The sequence below is a fragment of the Myripristis murdjan genome, chromosome 13 (genome assembly GCF_902150065.1).
Source record: "Myripristis murdjan chromosome 13, fMyrMur1.1, whole genome shotgun sequence".
Taxonomy (NCBI): Eukaryota; Metazoa; Chordata; class Actinopteri; order Holocentriformes; family Holocentridae; genus Myripristis; species Myripristis murdjan.
In genome coordinates, this window is record NC_043992.1 from 28,106,702 (window position 1) to 28,124,807 (window position 18,106).

At 41.2% G+C, this 18,106-nt stretch overlaps 2 protein-coding genes across 2 annotated transcripts; one reads left to right on the forward strand and one right to left on the reverse strand.

The window, feature by feature from the left end:
• Nucleotides 1–407: 407 nt before the first annotated feature.
• Nucleotides 408–3,886, reverse strand: LOC115369707 (zona pellucida-like domain-containing protein 1). Its single transcript, XM_030066376.1, has 10 exons — nt 3,793–3,886; nt 3,445–3,671; nt 3,072–3,262; nt 2,458–2,530; nt 2,173–2,270; nt 1,963–2,046; nt 1,686–1,857; nt 829–931; nt 678–701; nt 408–562 (listed from the first exon to the last, which is right to left on the reverse strand). Exons 1-10 carry the CDS (start codon nt 3,884–3,886, stop codon nt 408–410), a joined length of 1,221 nt encoding a protein of 406 aa, XP_029922236.1.
• Nucleotides 3,887–10,762: 6,876 nt separating this feature from the next.
• Nucleotides 10,763–17,025, forward strand: laynb (layilin b). The gene is made up of 7 exons (XM_030067906.1): nt 10,763–11,006; nt 12,084–12,390; nt 12,722–12,879; nt 13,590–13,634; nt 14,379–14,456; nt 14,649–14,766; nt 15,358–17,025. Exons 1-7 carry the CDS (start codon nt 10,934–10,936, stop codon nt 15,680–15,682), a joined length of 1,104 nt encoding a protein of 367 aa, XP_029923766.1. The 5' UTR covers nt 10,763–10,933; the 3' UTR covers nt 15,683–17,025.
• Nucleotides 17,026–18,106: the final 1,081 nt, after the last annotated feature.

An 18,106-nucleotide genomic window follows, 5' to 3' on the forward strand; every position in this document is an offset into this window, starting at 1 on the left:
GCAGCAGATACCCAAAACCATTTATACACTGTTAGGATTCCTGTTAATGGGCAGACAGACATTCTGCTCAGAGTAGCTGATATTAACAGATTAAAAAAAAAGAGCTATTGTATTTATCCTCATAGAGAATCAGCATTTCACATCTTTTGAAAATATAAAAATTATACAATTCTTTAAGTACTTATTAGAGTCTGACTGCTCCCCCATAAATAATAAAAGATATTGATGCTGAACATAGATGCAGTAGATGTAGTTACAAAAAGATGGACATACCAAATGATTTATTTGCCTTCCATGTTAAAGATACATACCCCTGGCAATCAAAGTCATGACTTCATCAGATAATAAATGTGATATCAGAATATGGCATGAGGTGAAGAGGCTGAGATGATTGGTCTGTTGATCTTTCAGTCAAGCATGTGAGGTAGCCCCGCCCAGCTGAGCTTCTTAAGGACAAACCAGCCACCCAGAACCAACAGGACGACACCAACTAATCCAAACACCACCCCCACCACGAGCCCCGTCACATTCACATCCGCCTCTCCTGATGGCTTTTCACTACCTGATGCACACATGGGAATAGAAAAGCATATTTGGGGATGTTCTTTAAATCATAGACAGTAACCAAAGATTAAAATGCAGTGGTGGATTTGTGAATGTGAGGAAAATGAACTCACCGTAGGCCGCTGCAGAGGCACTGTCTTTTGGGAACAATGAAAGAGAGAGTCAGTATAAATTATTTTTATTCATTACTGCTGTTAACTAAAATGGCCTTTATTTGGGAATATATGGAAAAATCTAAAGGGACCAGTATTAAGTTGGTCTAACCTTTGCTGGTAGTGTAAATTGGTCCTACTGAGACGACGGCAGAGTCACTGGATTCCTGTCCAAAGGGAGTTGAGGATCTTTTCCTTCTGCTACTTGTACACCCCTGTACAAATTTAACATCAGATATATCAAATGATTTTATGAACCAGTGTCCACACAGAAAAAGAATGCAAATGTTGAGTGAACCTTTTATTTTTTGAAACAATAAGAGCCAGTTCAGATCAAAGATTCACAGTGAGACAAAACCGTTTCAGAACATTGCAGAGAAACTCGCAGGGATGTGTACTGCTCAGTTGCAGGGCTCCTGAATCCGTTGACTGGCATCTCAAAAAAAACATATGACATATGATGTCAGTCAGTCTCGCCAAGATCCAGTCTTGTCTGCCAGTCTTTCCTCCAACACTTACAGATGACAGAAGCTTTGCATATCAATTGTGGATGAATTTCCTGTCTGACTTCTTTCTCTGCTGTAAAATGTTTGCAATTTTTTTTCTGCAGCATTCTGAAACTGTCTCATCTTGTTGCGAATCGTTCAAGAATGTAGCTCTGCTGTTGCCATAAGTCATGATTTTTAACCTATATGTTATTTTTTAATTGTTATTTGGTGACAGGTTTAAGTTCATTGTGTATCTTGCAATCGATTTGAATGTGACGTCTGGCTTGAGGACAGCAACTCCCTGTCCATCTTTTGATAAGCTGCAATAATTACTAAACTATGACATCATTGTTCTGGTGTATGAGGCATCATTCAGCACTTTGCCCTATTACCATTTCCTATTTTATGGTGTACCTTGAAAGCTGCTGCTGTAACCAACATCCTTGAAGCAAAATGGGTTGGCCTTGACTTTTCAACTTACATCCAGCAGCTCCTGACACTTGGTGGGCTCACACAGTCTGAGTATGCAGTGCAGATAGATGCTGGACTTGTCCTGGTCTCGGTGCTCCACAAAGCGGAAGGCCTCAAAGTTAAACCTTGCATTCGTGGAGAGGCCATTGCTGATCACAGATGTCCGCTGGTCCACTGAACAGCTGGCAAAGAGCAGTTTACATGTGATCAGTAACTGAAAACACCACTTACAAGGCTTGATGCTTTCCCCCATATGCAGAAATATACACTGATGTTGGCCACCATACCCTGTGAAGAAGTTGTGCTGCTCATTGTTTGTCAAGTTGTACGAACTGGGAGTTGCAAAGCAGTGATCTAGCAGCAGATGGAAACTGAGCACAGGGCAATGGTCCAGTTAGTCTCGTTAATCACAAGAATACATTGTGCTAAGGTCTATTTTTATGTATAAAATAATTCACAATGAGCATTCAGTTCCTTATGTCTTGGACTTTACTTACTTCCCTGTGAGGTTAATGGCCTTGACCTCAACATAGATCTTAGTTCGCAGTTGAAGTCCAGTTGATGGTACCATTAATGGATAGTTATAGTTAGTGTCCTGAGGAATATAAAACATAAAAGAGCAAAAGTGAGTAAAGACTTAGTAAATTTATGCAACAATGACAATAAAATGAATTTGCTCTGTTCACTGACCAAGCAATAAATGAGACTTACTACAGTCTTTATTCATACATTCTGGTTATAATTCCCACTTTGGATGCAACTGAATGCCAGGTTGCACTTACATTATATACACTCATTTTCAGAGTATCAATGAAGGTGCCATTATTGTCACTGGTTGCCACAGAGACTGAGGATCTATCAGGCAGAGTTTATGGAAGAGATGCAAAAGACAATAAAGAAGATTAAGAAGGTGTTAGTGTTATGCACACCTGGGATTTTCAAACTTTTTCATGTTCTGAAGCTGACCTTCATCAAGATACAAACCCCCATTTCAAGTGAATTTGCCCTGGAGGCCCTGACATGACAAGCTAATTTTGTTTATGTTAAGCATTAAGCTGTTTAGATGCCATAGCTGAACACTATAAATTCAAAATGGTGTGATCGAAAACATAATGTTAAAACGATCACTTATACTATTTTGCATTATAGCAACTTGCGGTTAATTAAAACTATTCTTCCTTTTGCCGGAGGCCCTTGAGAAACACTGTGGGTCACCTAACCCCACTTTGAAAAGCACGGACGTACACTTAAATATAATGAGTGTCTTTATTCACAGCAACAAATGCATCTTCGTGGCTGTGAAAAAAGTAACAATCTCATGTAGACAGAGACCGTAGAAATATTTTTTCAGCACAAACTAGGAAAAACTAAGCTCCAGAGATGAAACATTACTCACGCCACTATCTGTGTGTTATTGATCAGATATTCCAAAGGGTAGCGGCAGGAGAAGTGATAGTACAGGTCTGTGGAGTAGCTGATTATCCCCTGGTCGGAGCTTGGTGTATCAATGTACCCTGTGATGATCACTGACTGAATGGTGGAGAAGGAGCTGAAGGGCCCCGAGGGGTCTGGGACCTCATCCACAATCTAAACAAGACAGTAACAGAACAGATCAATTCATGGCCTAAATAAACTCAAAACTTCTAAGTGTTGTTCATATGACACCCACTTGCAAAAAATCTCCTCTTTCATTTGGCAATTTCTCCCTCTCTCCTACAGTACACTCTGTATTTTACTGTGCTCTTCTACTATACTGGACACCATCTGACCTGCAGGGACTGGCGGCAGGGGTTTTCCTGACTGTGGTTCACAGGAAGCTGGTAGCGGATGATGGGAGGGTCCACGCTGGTGTCGATGGAGCCTTGGCACTCGGTCTTATTGTGCTCCCCATTCAGTGCCAGGCCGGTGGGGTCGAAGCCTGCCCACTGCGCTGTGCATAGGTTGACCTCCAGAGTGATCACACTGGTGCCGCACTCAACTATCAGGTCTGTGTTGTCTGGGGAGGAAAAGACAGAGCGGCCAGGAGTGTTAAATAATAGCACAGACAGAGGTTTCGGTAATGTGAGAGATATTTTTTTATTCAATCTATGGCTCTATGAGGATGATGTTCAACCCACCTGGAATCCTTTCGTAAAGTGAGGAGCAGTTGTAAACAGAGAGAGCAGGCTGGAGGAGCACAGCCACAAGAAGGAGATGCAGGTAAACAGCCATGGTGATTGGAGGGGATGCAGTCACACGGGTGAAAAAGGAAGAGGAGATTGCTAGGAAAAAGGAAAGGGGAGATTCAGACAAAATAACAACCTGGTCCTATTCATCCTTCATAAAGCAACCACAAAAAAATCAGCAATTTATAATCATGCAAATAAAAAAAAGATTTCCAGTATCAAATTGTCTTGAAAATCTTGCTTTGATGTTGCTGAATGAAGCGGTTAAGTTAGTACAATTTCCCCCTCCCAATTCATTCACATAAAAGTGTAGTCATTCAAGAACAGGTATTGAATAGAGTCGTGTCCCACAGTAAAGCATGTGAGCTGAGCTGGGACTGCCTACCTTGACTGGCTGGTACCTGAGCAGGTGTTTCTGTCACAGAGGCAGTGATGGGATGTAGCTTTTATACTGTTTAGAAAGCCTGAAGACATCTTAAACTGAAGAGGTGTGACTCTCAAGCCCTCCTCCTCCATCTAAATATAGACCTATATACCCATGCACACACTTACACACTTTTCATCTTTTTTTACTGTCTTTTCATTTGGACAACAGCGACTCCTGGCGCGGTTCACCATCAGACCCTCATCCATCAGATTAATGTGTCAGTGGGTTTTGACAAAGATCCCACAGGTTATCCCGCACGACTGTTTCAGGTCTCGCACCAATATTGTGGATTTCTGGAGAATGGAGGAGAGAGTTGTTGGCTGGCTGCACCAGTTGAGACATAAAGTATCCTGTCAAGTGGCATATCACATCAAACTCAGGTTTAAATTTGCATATATAGTACATTTTTATTTCTAAATAGCCTAATTGCATTTCAATGAACCAAGTGCATGTTAAATTATACAAGTGTGGTAATTGGCTATTGAATATATTTCATCCATTTTTCATTCAATCGCCTCTCTCAGTGCACTCGATAAGAAAAAAACTTTTTTTTTTTTTTTTTTTTTTTTTAAATCTGCAGGCTGTTTAGATCCAACCCAGGCAAATTACAGCTAAAGTGTCCTTGATGGAGCAATCAAATCACATACACGCACACACACACACACACGCGCACACACACACACACACACACACTCTGAATAAATGTATTCTAAATCTTAATTCATATTCTTGTAATAATCCACAACCAAGAGTTTGCTTTCAGATGAAACACCTTACAAAATCTTCAGAAAAAAAATTCAAACTCAAAAATATTCCCTTTATGTGCTGTGTGCTTGCACAACTCTTATCAAAACATTCAAACCATTCAAAGATTTCATTCTGTAGAGATTCAGCGTCTTGAATAGTGGATTCACATCTTGAGAATGGAACACCATGAATGCTTGAAACATGATCATGCATGCCACAAGCTATGAAGTACACAGCCAGCCAGAAATAGCCTTTGTTAATTTCCCTTACATGTCAGGCCTCTCTTCTTTTGTGTCCCTAGAGCTGCTTTGCAGGTAGTCTATATAGCTATAGGCCAAAACTGTTACCACACAACTGAGAAGCTTCATTGTTCTGCAAAAAAATACAGAATGAAAAGGAGCATCAATGTTTTTCCCAAAACGCCCGTGGTGAGAGGAGACATTTGTTACACTATCCACAGATGCGTCACTCTTTTACAAGCCCTTCAGTGCCCCCCTCTGTGCCTGGGATGCTGTGTCCCATGACACCTGTTTGGAAACAGCTAGGTGGACATTCTTCTCTGCACTGATCACATTCTCCGTTTCTTTTAATCCCTCAGACTCCAGGGGCTAGTCAGAGATGATAATTGTAGATTATGTAAAGATGTCTGGACATAATGTATTTGTCTGTCTGCCTGTGAGGGTCAGCCAGGATAAAAAAAAAAAAAAAAAAAAAAAAAAATACTGGATAACCTGCTAATTACATTGCTTTAAAAAACGAATGTGTGTTATGGTGACACAGTTCATCACACTGACGTGCAACACAGCAGCACAGAAAAGAAGAAAACAAAATAGGAACTGTAAAGCAACCATTATCTAACCTGTGAGGCCCAGTGGGGGCATTAGTTAAGACATAGATGACATTGCACTGCACTAACAGCACATCTTCACTGTCTGTCAGCCATACCAACAGCAGTAGCTCCATCCATCCAATCACACCTGTAACCCACAGCAATAATTCGCAGTGTTTGATGTGCATTTAATTTAGGAAGAAACAAGATATGCTGGGAAGTATGTGGGGAGATGACACTGTATTCTGCACAAGTGAACAATAAAGATTATTAGTATAAATAATGACTCCTCGGGGTGTGAATGGGTAACTCCCATGTGTAATGTATCTGTAACATTACACAGTTACAGAGGAGTTATTGTCTATGTTGCCAGGATGAGGCAGATCCATGCTGTGTCTACAGATAAGCAGGGGTTTGATTCTTTAAGTTCTGGTTTACCTGAGTGGTGTGCACAATGGGCACAATCCATTTCATCTTCTTGTAACACCAAAATAAATTGTAGCATATGTATCCTGAAGATATGTCAGTTTTTAGTATTATTTAGCTGTGATTGCCTCTCAGACTTAGACTAAGTCTGGGAGCAGCATTAGATTTAGCGCTTATGTTTGAATCCCAGGTAAAGAGATTCGTTCAGTCGTATTTCCTACAGACTGAAGACTTCTCCAAAATTAGATTTCGCCTCTCTTCTGATAATCTGGAAAAGGTAATCCATGCCTTCATTTCAGTATGCCTTGAGTAATGTAACTCGGTCGAGTAAACAAGAGCTTCCTCAACAGCATGCTAGCCTCCCGCAATGTTCAGATTTCTTGTAAATACCTTGCTGTTATTTTTTCAGGGTCAGTGAGGTCCAGGAACAGGTAATATGTTGGGACCTGAACATAGATTTTTCCCAGTTTTATTCTGTTTTTAACAACAGGCTTGCTGAATTGCTACTACATACTAGGGATGTCATGGTAACTGAATTGTGGTAGTACAACCAGTACAATTACATGATTCTTGAAATCCAATTTTATACAATAAAAATGAGAGAAATAATTCAGCACACACTCTTTATTTGAAAACCTTTTGTAAATATTGACAAGAAACCAGAAACTTAATAAGTTTCATGTATTTAAAGATATAGACTAGTTTAGAATTAGAGCACTGAGTTACAAGTACAAATTTGGTCTGTAATCTTTAAGTATACACCAAAGCACCCCAGCAAAATACTCATTTCAAATTAGAGGAACTATATAAAATGTCCTGCTGAGACAAAAAATGCAATGGTGTGATTATGTGGCCTCATCTTGACTGACAGTCCTGCAAGCATTACTGCAGCTTTAAGTTTAAGTCAGTAATACTGATTTGGTACCTGAGCACTGATTCTTGTGAAAACCTTGCTAAACACCTGGAGGTAGGGGGTTCTAAATCCTGCCATGCCACATTTCAAGAAGCTGTATTTTGCTGCCCTCTGCTGGCCGAAGGTGGTGTGGCTTCAAATATCTTGGTTCGCTTTATTTATTGTGATAGCCTCATGAATCATCAGTGTCAAGGAGTGAGAGCCAAGAGGCAGAACTTTACCCTCCATAAACAGATGGGAAAGTCACAGTCGGTGTTTATTTAGCTCTGAGTGCTACTGGACATCCATTCTAGAAAACAAAAAGAAACTACAGTATATATGAATAATCTAAAAGTAAACAAAGAGAGCAAAATAAATTCACCTGAGTAGAGAATTATTTTTTTATCCTGCGTACAGCCGGCCACTCTGCCCTGACTACGATGAAGGGAAGGTTATTCACAAATACAACCACAGGAACATACCAAGGCTGATCAGTACAAATGTAAATTTATTTATTTATTTATTGTTTTCAGATGTGCCTGTGGTTAACCAATACGTTAAAAAAATCACTAAATAGATGTATTGTACAGTCCAAGATTAAAGTCCTGTTGTGTGCATACAAACACAGTAAATTATCCATGGTGTACTCCTGCAGAGCGTAGACCCTAAAGATGTGGGGAAAGGTCAGTGATTATATCATCATATTTATATAATCTTAAGAGTTCCTGACATTCAAAAGAGGTTTCCATCACCAGATGATGAAATGAACCCTCTTAACAAGCTTTTTAAAGGCCAAAACCTGACATATTACAATGAGTGCCATTTCATCCTCTCACCCCTTGATTGACAGCACACCAGAGGCGCTATGTAATATCAAGACTTTATGTAAAGAGTCCTGTTTTCAAGGAAAAATCTTTCATTGTCATTTATAAATGATATTTCCTTCTGTCAAATGTTGAATACTGTTTTGTGAAAGTATTTAAATATGAAATAGACTTGTTTAAATGTAGTTAGCTTGCTGAGTTTTTTCATAATTCAGACCACAGAGGGTTATTCACATTTATTCACCATGTGATGATAGTTGTTTCCATCAGCCAATTATGAAATGACCCTACCTAACTAGCTTTTTAATGATCATAACATGACATATCATAAAAGGCCACAATAGATCCTTTTTGATCTGCTCAGCCCTTGCGTGACAACCATCCAGTCCAGTATTAAGACCCTTGCATAATGCACACACTCGTGTCACCAATACAAGACATGAGATGGGGAGGGTGAGGAGGGGGGAGCAACCTCTGGCCCACTGCCAGGTACCAGGACAACAGAGCTACACATACAAATACAGCCTGGATTGTGTGGCCTGTGCCAGATGTGTTTATTACTCTGCTTCCCGAGTCATCCCTCTGTTGATGGTTGCTGCTGATGATTTCGCAGCAGCAGGATATGCCCAGGCTGTGGCCAATTACTGCATGTGTTGTACATGTGGTTGTGCACATGTGTGTGTGTGTGTGTGTGTGTGTGTGTGTGTGTGTGTGTGTGTGTGTGTGTGTGTGATGGGGGGTGGGGAAGGGTCTAAACATGTCTCTGTGTTCTTGTTAGTGCTCCTCTTAAACTGTGGAGCCCGGGATTAAATCCTAAGTCTTGGTCAATATAGAATCAGCTCATGACTGTGCTCATTATCTGAAAAACACTAATATTGTATACTCATACAAGAACCAGTGAGAGCTCATTACATCTGGATCTGTTTGACTGAAATGTGAAATTACGCCAAGCATCTCTGAATTTGTGCAATAGCCCACAATCCCTGTGGAGGTTTATAGCCTGACAGTTTGTGGTATGAAGTAGATTAAATGATGAACTGCAGCGACTGGAGGAGGCAGTCGCTCTAATTATTGACAGTTCTGCGCTGGTGAGTGCAAGGGCTCATGGGACTGTTAATGTTCAAGTCTGAGCCGTTGCTTTAGTGATGCTGTTTTCTTCTTTGTTATCTATGTTCATCCTCTACATCCCCAGCATCCTGGATATTGCAGCGGATGCATGGCATTGTTCACAATTTGTTCACTGGGTCAGTACCTGCACTGTTGCACACCTGTCTGCCCATGAAGGGGTCTCCTCTCCCTGTGGTCCCTCTGTGGTGTTTTTTTGCCCAGTATTAGGATTAAGTCAGGAGGTGTCATCTAGTTTTGTCTGTTGTAAACTTGTGGGCATGCAAAGCCCTTTAACACTGTAAACAGTGACACTGGGCTTTAAATAAACTGGAACTTGTGGTCTGGACTAGTGGTTACTTACTAGCAGTGTGGCCACCATTGCCGAGACTCCCGTAGTGATAAATAACCTCCAGTCAGTGGTAATGATCAGTGAATGTGTTCTGGTGTTAAATAAAAAAGCATTTCCTGGGGTCGTGCAGTGTATGTGGCATAGGACTTGCTCTAAAACAGAGATCTCTCTCATCCACAATGCATTATTCCATGCAAGCTCCCACAGTACTTTTGTTGGGTACCCTATGGCTTTTATTTACCTTCACAATCAAAAAGCTAGATTAGGCTATTTTCATTCTCTGCAGGGACCAAAAATTATTCATAATGCCTGGAAACCAAACCAAAGTGATGAACAGGAAGTATGGTGCTGAAAAAAAAACTCTTTCCTCTTCCTCCTCTACAGTCGTTTCCTGTTCCATGGGCAATATCTCCCTCTGTCCCTCTCTCGCTTTCTCTCCTTGTCCATGTCTCTGTGGTTTCATGTGGCCATATTAAAAAAAGAAAGAGAGAGAAAAGTGATCTGCAAAGTAATCTGGTCCCCTTGCAGATGCTACAGGCCACTCTTCATTTCTCAGTCCTGTTCCATGTTATTTTTCGGGACAAACTTTGGCTGGAACGTCAACATTTTCAGAGTAGACTACCACAGGAGTTTTCCATGGCTCACCAGCGACGTCAGTCATGCGGCCAATAAACTTAACTAAATCACAGCAGATCAGTGTTCAAACTGGACAAAGAAAGGAAAAAGTGACACAGAAGCAAGCTGACCGTTTAACCATTTCACTTTTTGAGTCAACCTTGTGTCTGTCTGTTTTCTCACTTCATTTTCTTCTCAGAGCTGTTTTTCCCCAGACAGCACTCAATCACCATGATCACTTCTGTGTTTGTGTGTGTGTGTGTGTGAGTGTGAGAGAGAGAGAGAGTGAGTGAGTGAGTGAGTGAGAGAGAGAGAGAGAGAGAGAGAGAGAGAGAGAGAGAGAGAGAGAGAGAGAGAGAGAGAGAGAGAGAGAGAGAGAGAGAGAAACAATGAGAGATAGTCATTCTGTTTTATTTTGGTGCAGGGAGCATGATGCACACATAAACAAAGAGCTCCATTCATCCCATTATAATTACATTACTGTATAGGAAATTAGATTTTACTAATTGTGTATGGAGGCACGCTATTAGTAGGTAATTTCAAATTCATATTTTAACTATTTTTATGTTTGTTTTAACAAGGAAGAAAACGTGTAGGCTAAAGTGAAGCAAGGGACAGTATTTTTATTTTTGAAATCAAATAGGCCTATCGTGTGCTGTCTGTCATGTCTTTTTTTTTTTTCGCCCTCAGCCAGACGCCATATGCATATGCCTCCACTAGTCGACCCAATTCTGACTGGACACACTCCTCTGCTGCCTCTATCTTTAGTCTTGGGTTGCCACAGGCGAAAACCCGAAGTTCCTCTTCATTGCAGAACCAAAGTAGTAATATTTGATATCGCGATAATCGTCCAGCACACAAGAGTGAACATGTAGAGATGGATTTTATGAAGCTGTTTGGCACTGTTATCGCCGTGTTGTTCCACCCTGGATCCGTGTCTAAAATAAATGGTAAGGAATTTCCTTCTCAGAAACGTTATCTAATGGCAACAGACGCGACACGAACTCGCAAACATGCCTGCTTACAGTGAAAGTGCAGAAAATATTACATTTTAACACAATGTACTTTATTTCAGAGGTGTAAACTTTTCCAGCCAGGGTTGTTGTTGTTGCTGTTGTTCTTCGGGAAAGTTTTGTTTTGCTCTGAGTAACTTTGCATGCAACACGGAGCGATGCATTTCTTGTCACTGAAACACATTATTGTATTTTTTTCTTTATTGGGAGCAGTGCGCATGTTGCTGTGGCGGCTGCTGGGGTCGATAAACACGAATTGAAATCTCGTTACACTGGAGCTAAAGCAGCGTATAGCCTGTTTAATGAAGTGACAAACAGGCTGCAGTCAAAGTCAACGCAGCAGCACATGATGGGGTGGAAAACATCAAACGTCAACAGCAAGACTGTTTGGATATCAGATCACTTATTTGCAGCAAGGATGACGCACAGTTGTTTTAATAATAATGATATGAACAACTGCCTTAATATTTCTACTGCTGATGCTGCTTTTAATAGTATTTAGTACTTTTAACGCTCCACCATTACAGTGTGCAGTAGTCAGAGGTAAAGTGATAGGGGAAGATGAGCAGTAGTAATGGGAAGCCTGGTTTGATTTGTTTATTTGCTTTTTTTGCTTTGTGTTATTTGCCATGTTTAAAACAAACTTATGTCGCCTCAGGATGCAATTTAATATGGAGTCCCTAGTCTTCATAATTCATTGTGCTATCCCAGCCTAACAGAAAACTATCTCAATTTACAGACTTTTTAAAATCTGTAAACAATCCATTTTTATCTCTGCAGCTCTACTACCCGACATTTTATTCCTCCCACAGCACATTGCAGGGAGATTGGAGGGCCTTCCTGGCACAACCTACCCCAAAACCTCCCTAGCAACTAATTTTTCCAGAATTTGGTAACTTGGAAGAAGTTATAATCTAATCACCATCCAGCTTTTGTTTCCATTAAGGTCTTTGGAAGTAAAAACCTGCCTATTTGTTCTCTCACTAATGTGTTAATCCTGACTGTGCTGTGAAGGCCAAAGGATCTGCCGCCTTGGGACAGAGCGCCCATGTTACAAGGTGTCCTACATCCAGGACAGCAGGCGCAGGCTGACCTTTGAGGATGCCCGGCAGGCCTGCAAGTTGGATGGCGGCGAGCTGCTGAGCATCGAGACAGAGAGCGAACAGCGACTGGTGGAAAGGTTCATACAACAGCTGCAGCCTGGAGATGGAGATTTCTGGATTGGGCTCCGACGCAGCCCGCAGCGCTTCAGGGCAGGGAGCAACAGCCCAGGCTGCCCCTCACAGTATTACTGGCTGGATGGCAGCAAGGCCAAGTTCAGGTCTCATTTTATACTCCTTATGCATTTAAAACGTTTTTCTCGCTTTAGCTGTCAGGATGCCTCGGTGATGTCAGTGATGCAAATGGTCTAAAGGAAGGAAGGCAGAAAACACAAACAAAGCATGGTAAACTATTGGGGAAAATGTCTCTTAAAGGCCTCTGCCAGTTTTTTAATAGATGACTGGATTAATGGATGCTTGATTGGGAATAATGGAGCATGCACAAATATGGGAATGAGCCACTGAAATGACTCATTCAGTGTAATATACTGATGTAATTGGTCTTGTTTAGACTTGATTAGATTATTAAGTTGTTCACCTCTTTTAACATAGGAACTGGCATTGGGATGAGCCATCTTGTGGCGGTGAGATGTGCGTGGTTCTGTACCACCAGCCGTCTGCACCGCCTGACGAAGAAGGCCATTTCCTGTTCCAGTGGAATGATGACAACTGCAACTCCAAGAACAACTATGTCTGCAAATACCCAGAAGGTGAGCCAGTGGACAGACCCTGTGCTGTTGTACCTGGCTGTTCTGCCCGGGAAGTCATCAGCTTTAGCACATTTTGTTTTGTTATGTTCAGGAACCCATTTATTTGTAATGGCACAAAATCTTCTTTTCATTATTGCAAGAGCATTACTCAAGTGTAGCAATTCCTTTTACTAATGCAACTTTACCTTCAGTAGACTGGCACTGCAAAATGGAAAAAGTCGATTGTGAGTCGATTGTGAGTAAATTTCTGCAGCTTTTTTTTTTTTTTTTTTTTTTTTTATCAAGGCCAGAGAGTGAGCCTGCAGCACTTAATTAGTTGCCTGACTAAAAACCTTTTCCTGACCCCAAAATAACTGTCTTAACTACTTTTAAAGGAGCCCTCAGCTCTACTGTTTAATAACATCTTTATAGTCCTTTTGGGGACTTTTTAAGCAGGTCTCTTTATTGCCCACACAACCTACCAAAGCATCTAAGCACTGGGGAGTTTGTCGCTGTTGTCAGAAATGACCACATTTTTATCTCCCTGTTGTATGTATATTTTTTTCTGTTTTGCAGATCTATAGCTGCTTTTAAATCCTTCCTGTTACAGTTCATTTCATTTAAGCAACTTCGACTCTGTGATGCATCTTTTAATCCATTTACAAAATGTACTGTATATGTAAAGTTTTAATGACTGAATAAGACTAATTTATTCTATCCCTCTTTTGCAGAAAAAATACCAGCAGTCACTGAGGCAGTGAATACACGACGCACAGGTACTATTTGTTGTTAACCACACACATACAAACTGTCACTGGATGTGAGCATTTTATCTCTGTGGGATATACATAGCAAGCTCGTGCTTGTCTTTGACCGTCACGCTCATGGTTATCTCAAGGATTTGTCATTTGTTTATACTTGGACCAAGGAGAGTCGCACAAAACCATGACATCACTGCTCTTTATCACCGTCTCTCAGTGCCTCAGCTCTCTGTGTCCGTCTGTGTGAAGGAAGACCTCTAGTGGCCAAAATCAATCAAGGCCCTGGAAGTTACACAGCACTAACTTATGGAAAAATATGTATATTTTTCATTTTGCCCAGTTTAAATTCTTAAAACCGAATCATCCATAATGAACTATCGTATGGACTTGTCTGCAGATAAAATGCAACATGTTTGCAACCTGAATAGAATGTATTTAGAAAGTGTATTTAGAAAAGCAGATCAAAACATAATCAACACTCCCATTCACATAAATTCTCAAATAATTTGTTGTTGCATCATGTTTAAACAAGGTACAAGGTTTAAACAAGGAGGTTCAGTCAACTGTGCACAATCTATATAATTTATTTTTATTTCCCCTGCTGTTTTGTGTGATATTTCTCTTGGTGAGACCAATCAATCAGTTCAAAAATGGAATTTTTGGATGAATGAGGTTCTTCTATATATAAAGGAAACAGCTAAGTCCTTTTGTTTTGGACAATATTCGTTTGATGAATCATTTCATTTCTCAATGTTCCAGTTCCATCACTGAGGCCAAACCTATTGTCAACGACAGAAACGGATGAGAAGATAAAAATAGGGCTACCTGAATCATCAGGTAAGAAGAAAAAAACAACTGTTGTCATGCACATTTTGTGCTGGATAATTAGGCCCTGTAATGCCCTGTGTGTCCCCAGTGTAAGGGCTAAAAATGAATGTTTAAATCTATAACACAATCATAAACCATCTATTAAGAAAAAAAATGGGGAGATTAAGTGAAGTAATGCAAGTGATGTGTTTTTCTTTGCAGTGTCTTTCTCAGACAACACCCTGTATGTCTCCTACATCCTTTGTGCAACGATTCCTGTTCTGCTCCTGCTGCTTTTTGTAGCGACCGGCTTCTTCTGCTACAAACAGGTCACGAAGAGGTAAAAGCAAGAGGCAAAAGACTAAATACCGTGCTATCTATTGTAATCCAAACTATAAAACAATGCGGCTGTTTAGCAGATAGATCTTGATTATCAAGATGGCTTTCTGGATACAGCTTAATTCAAGTGTCAGTCTGAGAAGCAATTTTAGTAGAGATTTTGTCAGAGGAGGCTCTGTGTAAATCTTGATAATGGGGCTTTTAATGTGTCCATGGAATTACAGAAGACATATGTCATCTCAGAAATGGGACAACAGAGATTTTTATTTTATGGTTATGGGCTATCAGTACATTACACTGAAGCAGCCCTTCACTTAGTATTTGCAGAAACAATCAAAAAGATGATTCTTGGCTTATTTTAGCACAGAGTTCTCTCTTGGGCATAATCTTTTATTAAGTTTTGCAGTAGATCATCTCCTTAGAAATCTTAATGGTTTGAAACAATGTGTAGCAGCTCAGAATTTATGTGGCCTGTATTGTGTGATAAAAATGACAGTGACATAATGACAAAATTAACGTTTTAACAGCTTTCACCATTATCTTGCTTTTCATTTCCATCTAAAACAAGACGTTTGCTGTCATTCACATTTAGGAGGAAGACAGACAGCGAGAGCTACCGAAGTGGACCTGGGCCGTGGATGTCAACAGCAGCGCCTCCTTGCACCACACAGGGACCTTATGCCTTCAGTGACATTACCAAACTGCATCACACAGTCCTGGGCAGCAGTGTGCCAGCAGCCATCAAAGCGAAGCACTATGTTTCCTCCCAGGACACCCAGTGTGATGATTATGAGAATGTGTCATGCCCGGAAAGAGAGAGTGGTTTTGTGACCAATGACATCTATGAGACCTGCAGAAACCAGAGCCGGCACTGCCACAGTCAGACCGGTTGGGTGGAAAATGAGATCTACGGATAATGCTGCTGATGCTTTGCTGGTGTGTGTGTGAGTCTCAGCTTCTGTTTTACCAGCTAAACCAATACGATGCAGCTGGATAGCAGACTGTTGTGTTCTCCATCCTTTTCTCCTTTTGTACTCTTCTGGATAGTTGTATGGTGCAGGAACACTAAACCCATGCATGTTTCAGCCTGGACTTTGGTTACTTGCACACGGATCTATTTCCTGTGTGGATTCAGCATTGCACCTTGAGCATCCCCTGTCTGAAGCTCAGCTGAAGTAAAGCTGAGCCTTTTAAAGTCTGGAAGGCTTTTAAGTCAGGTTAATACTTAAAGTATAGCCGCTAAGTATATGTTTGGGCTGTTAGAACACATGTTTTTGTTCCATGCTACTTGAATCCAAATCTTCATATTACTACGTACTTCCTAGACATGATGTAACTTGACAATAACACTAGGGCTTTGGCCACCAAATAAGCATAAACAGGCTAATTCAGTTTGGTGGAGCAGCAGTGGCCCTATATTTGGCATGGCGGATTGCACATTTAACCATGGGAACAGTCGTAAGTTTTCATGGCTCAGGCAAGGTTACTCATCTTGTAAACAATAAGAAGTTAACTGCTCAGCCCTTTTTACAATCACGTCACCAGACGATACGAGACACAAGGACAAACAGATCCTGCTGGCTCTCTATTGCCATGGAAGTGTGCAATTCAGGGTCTGACCCTTTCTTTATATCTACAAAGCAGGGTCAGCATGGTGTCACCCATGTGGGAAGCTTCCTGTTTGGGAGCTGATGTCAGGGAACAGGACAGTATATGCGGAAACATTGATGACAGAACACCAGCGACCCCAGCAAACCTCAAAGCTGTGGGCTTTCCCGACTCCACCTGACAGCATGAGAGTCTGCCCTCGCACTGTTATGAAACTACACACAGAGACTTCTTGGGAGTGTCCGTTTTGAATATGACATGGATCCATCCACCACAATTCTGCCCATATGCTTTTTTAAAGGCATAATCCCTGTTTTATAAACCTCTAAAATTATCCCTGATGTTCTGAGCTGAGTACAAGTGTCCATGTTATTTCACAATTTACTGAGTGGGCGGTGGGTTGGTGTCATGGAAAAGCATAGCAGGCCCAGTAAGGAGAGGCTGAGTGAGTGTGTTCTTGGAGGATGTAAGACAGGAAATACCAAAAGCACATCTGGAACTCTTACATTCAGGAAGTCTATGCGTGACAGTGGAGGCCTTCGGAGCGCTGGCCTGCCTGCCCGCTCAGCGCTCCCCCAGCTCTCTGTGTTACAGACTGTCACTGCACGAGCTGAGGAGAACAATTGCTGGACATGAATGCAGCATCAGGTTTCAAATAAAAAAAAAGGGGGTTACAAATAAAGTTTGGTTACAAAACATTGTACTTGCATTCCTTACTGAGAAACATGGGTCCATGTAAGCACCAGTGTGTGTATGTGTGTGTGTGTGTTTGTGTGGCGGTGATGGTGGTGGGCGGTGTAACTGTAAAAATTTTTTTTTTTTTTTTTTTTAACACATCAGCCACATTATGTGACCTGTTGATAACAGCACGTGTAAACAACCTAACTTCTAGTGGTAATTTCAATTCCGACTGTGTGCCAACAGATGGTGCTGTAATGTAGCTATCTTGGGAAGACACAATTGTCTGAAATGAGGCCCCACATTACACATTGAGATCTGTAAGGCCTACTAGGAATGTTTCTAGATCATGGGACTAGTATCAAGCAAATTATGCAATGCAAAAAAAAAAAAAAAAAAAACATGCATACTTTTATTGGGCCACTTTTGTCAGATTATGTTACTCCAACCCAACACTTTGCAGAAACACCACTTGTTCATGCAGAATACACACTTTTAAGGGTGTGCTCGATTAAATTATAGTAGGTGATTTTGTGCATGAGTATAAGCAGCCCCTTTTTTTTTTTCCTCCAGCACTTTTGACTCGGGACGGACATAAGCTTAGTAAGCACCTGCGGGGCCAAACTTCAAAGTTACCTATGCGTGCAATCAAGGAAGGGAGGCAAGCAAACAGATTTCAGAATAGCAATTTTACCGGTTGACGTAAGAGGTGGGTCTGGTTGTCTTGGCAACCAATTGGCACTGAAGTGTGGAGCGGCTCCGGAGCCCCGCCCCCTGTACAAATACCCCTATGGCTCTGACGTCAATGCACGTCAACCAGAGAACATGATGCCTCTTGCAAGTCAACTCGTGTGCTCTCTAGCTGATAGAGGTACCTCAGGCTGAAATATTATAGCTCTATTGTATTGGAGAACGTGGCGTGACAGCCCCCAGGCTTAGCAAATGGCCTGCCTCGTATCGCCGCGCTGAAGGACAGTGTCGCCACACTAACATTCAAGCTGGCAGGGCGACACAGAAATCAACTTTGTCTATTTTTAATGGACACGTTTCGAGCG

What these genes read in the sequence shown, in the direction of transcription:
- LOC115369707 (XM_030066376.1), bottom strand. Translation starts at nt 3,886, where the DNA reads ATGGCTGTTTACCTGCATCTCCTTCTTGTGGCTGTGCTCCTCCAGCCT. An exon ending in ACTTTACGAAAGGATTCCAG is followed by an intron (nt 3,672 to 3,792) that starts GTGGGTTGAACA and finishes TTTCCTCCCCAG; the next exon opens with ACAACACAGACCTGATAGTT. An exon ending in AATTTACACTACCAGCAAAG is followed by an intron (nt 702 to 828) that starts GTTAGACCAACT and finishes TGTTCCCAAAAG; the next exon opens with ACAGTGCCTCTGCAGCGGCC.
- laynb (XM_030067906.1), top strand. Translation starts at nt 10,934, where the DNA reads ATGGATTTTATGAAGCTGTTTGGCACTGTTATCGCCGTGTTGTTCCAC. An exon ending in ATCCGTGTCTAAAATAAATG is followed by an intron (nt 11,007 to 12,083) that starts GTAAGGAATTTC and finishes TGTGCTGTGAAG; the next exon opens with GCCAAAGGATCTGCCGCCTT. An exon ending in AGTGAATACACGACGCACAG is followed by an intron (nt 13,635 to 14,378) that starts GTACTATTTGTT and finishes TCAATGTTCCAG; the next exon opens with TTCCATCACTGAGGCCAAAC.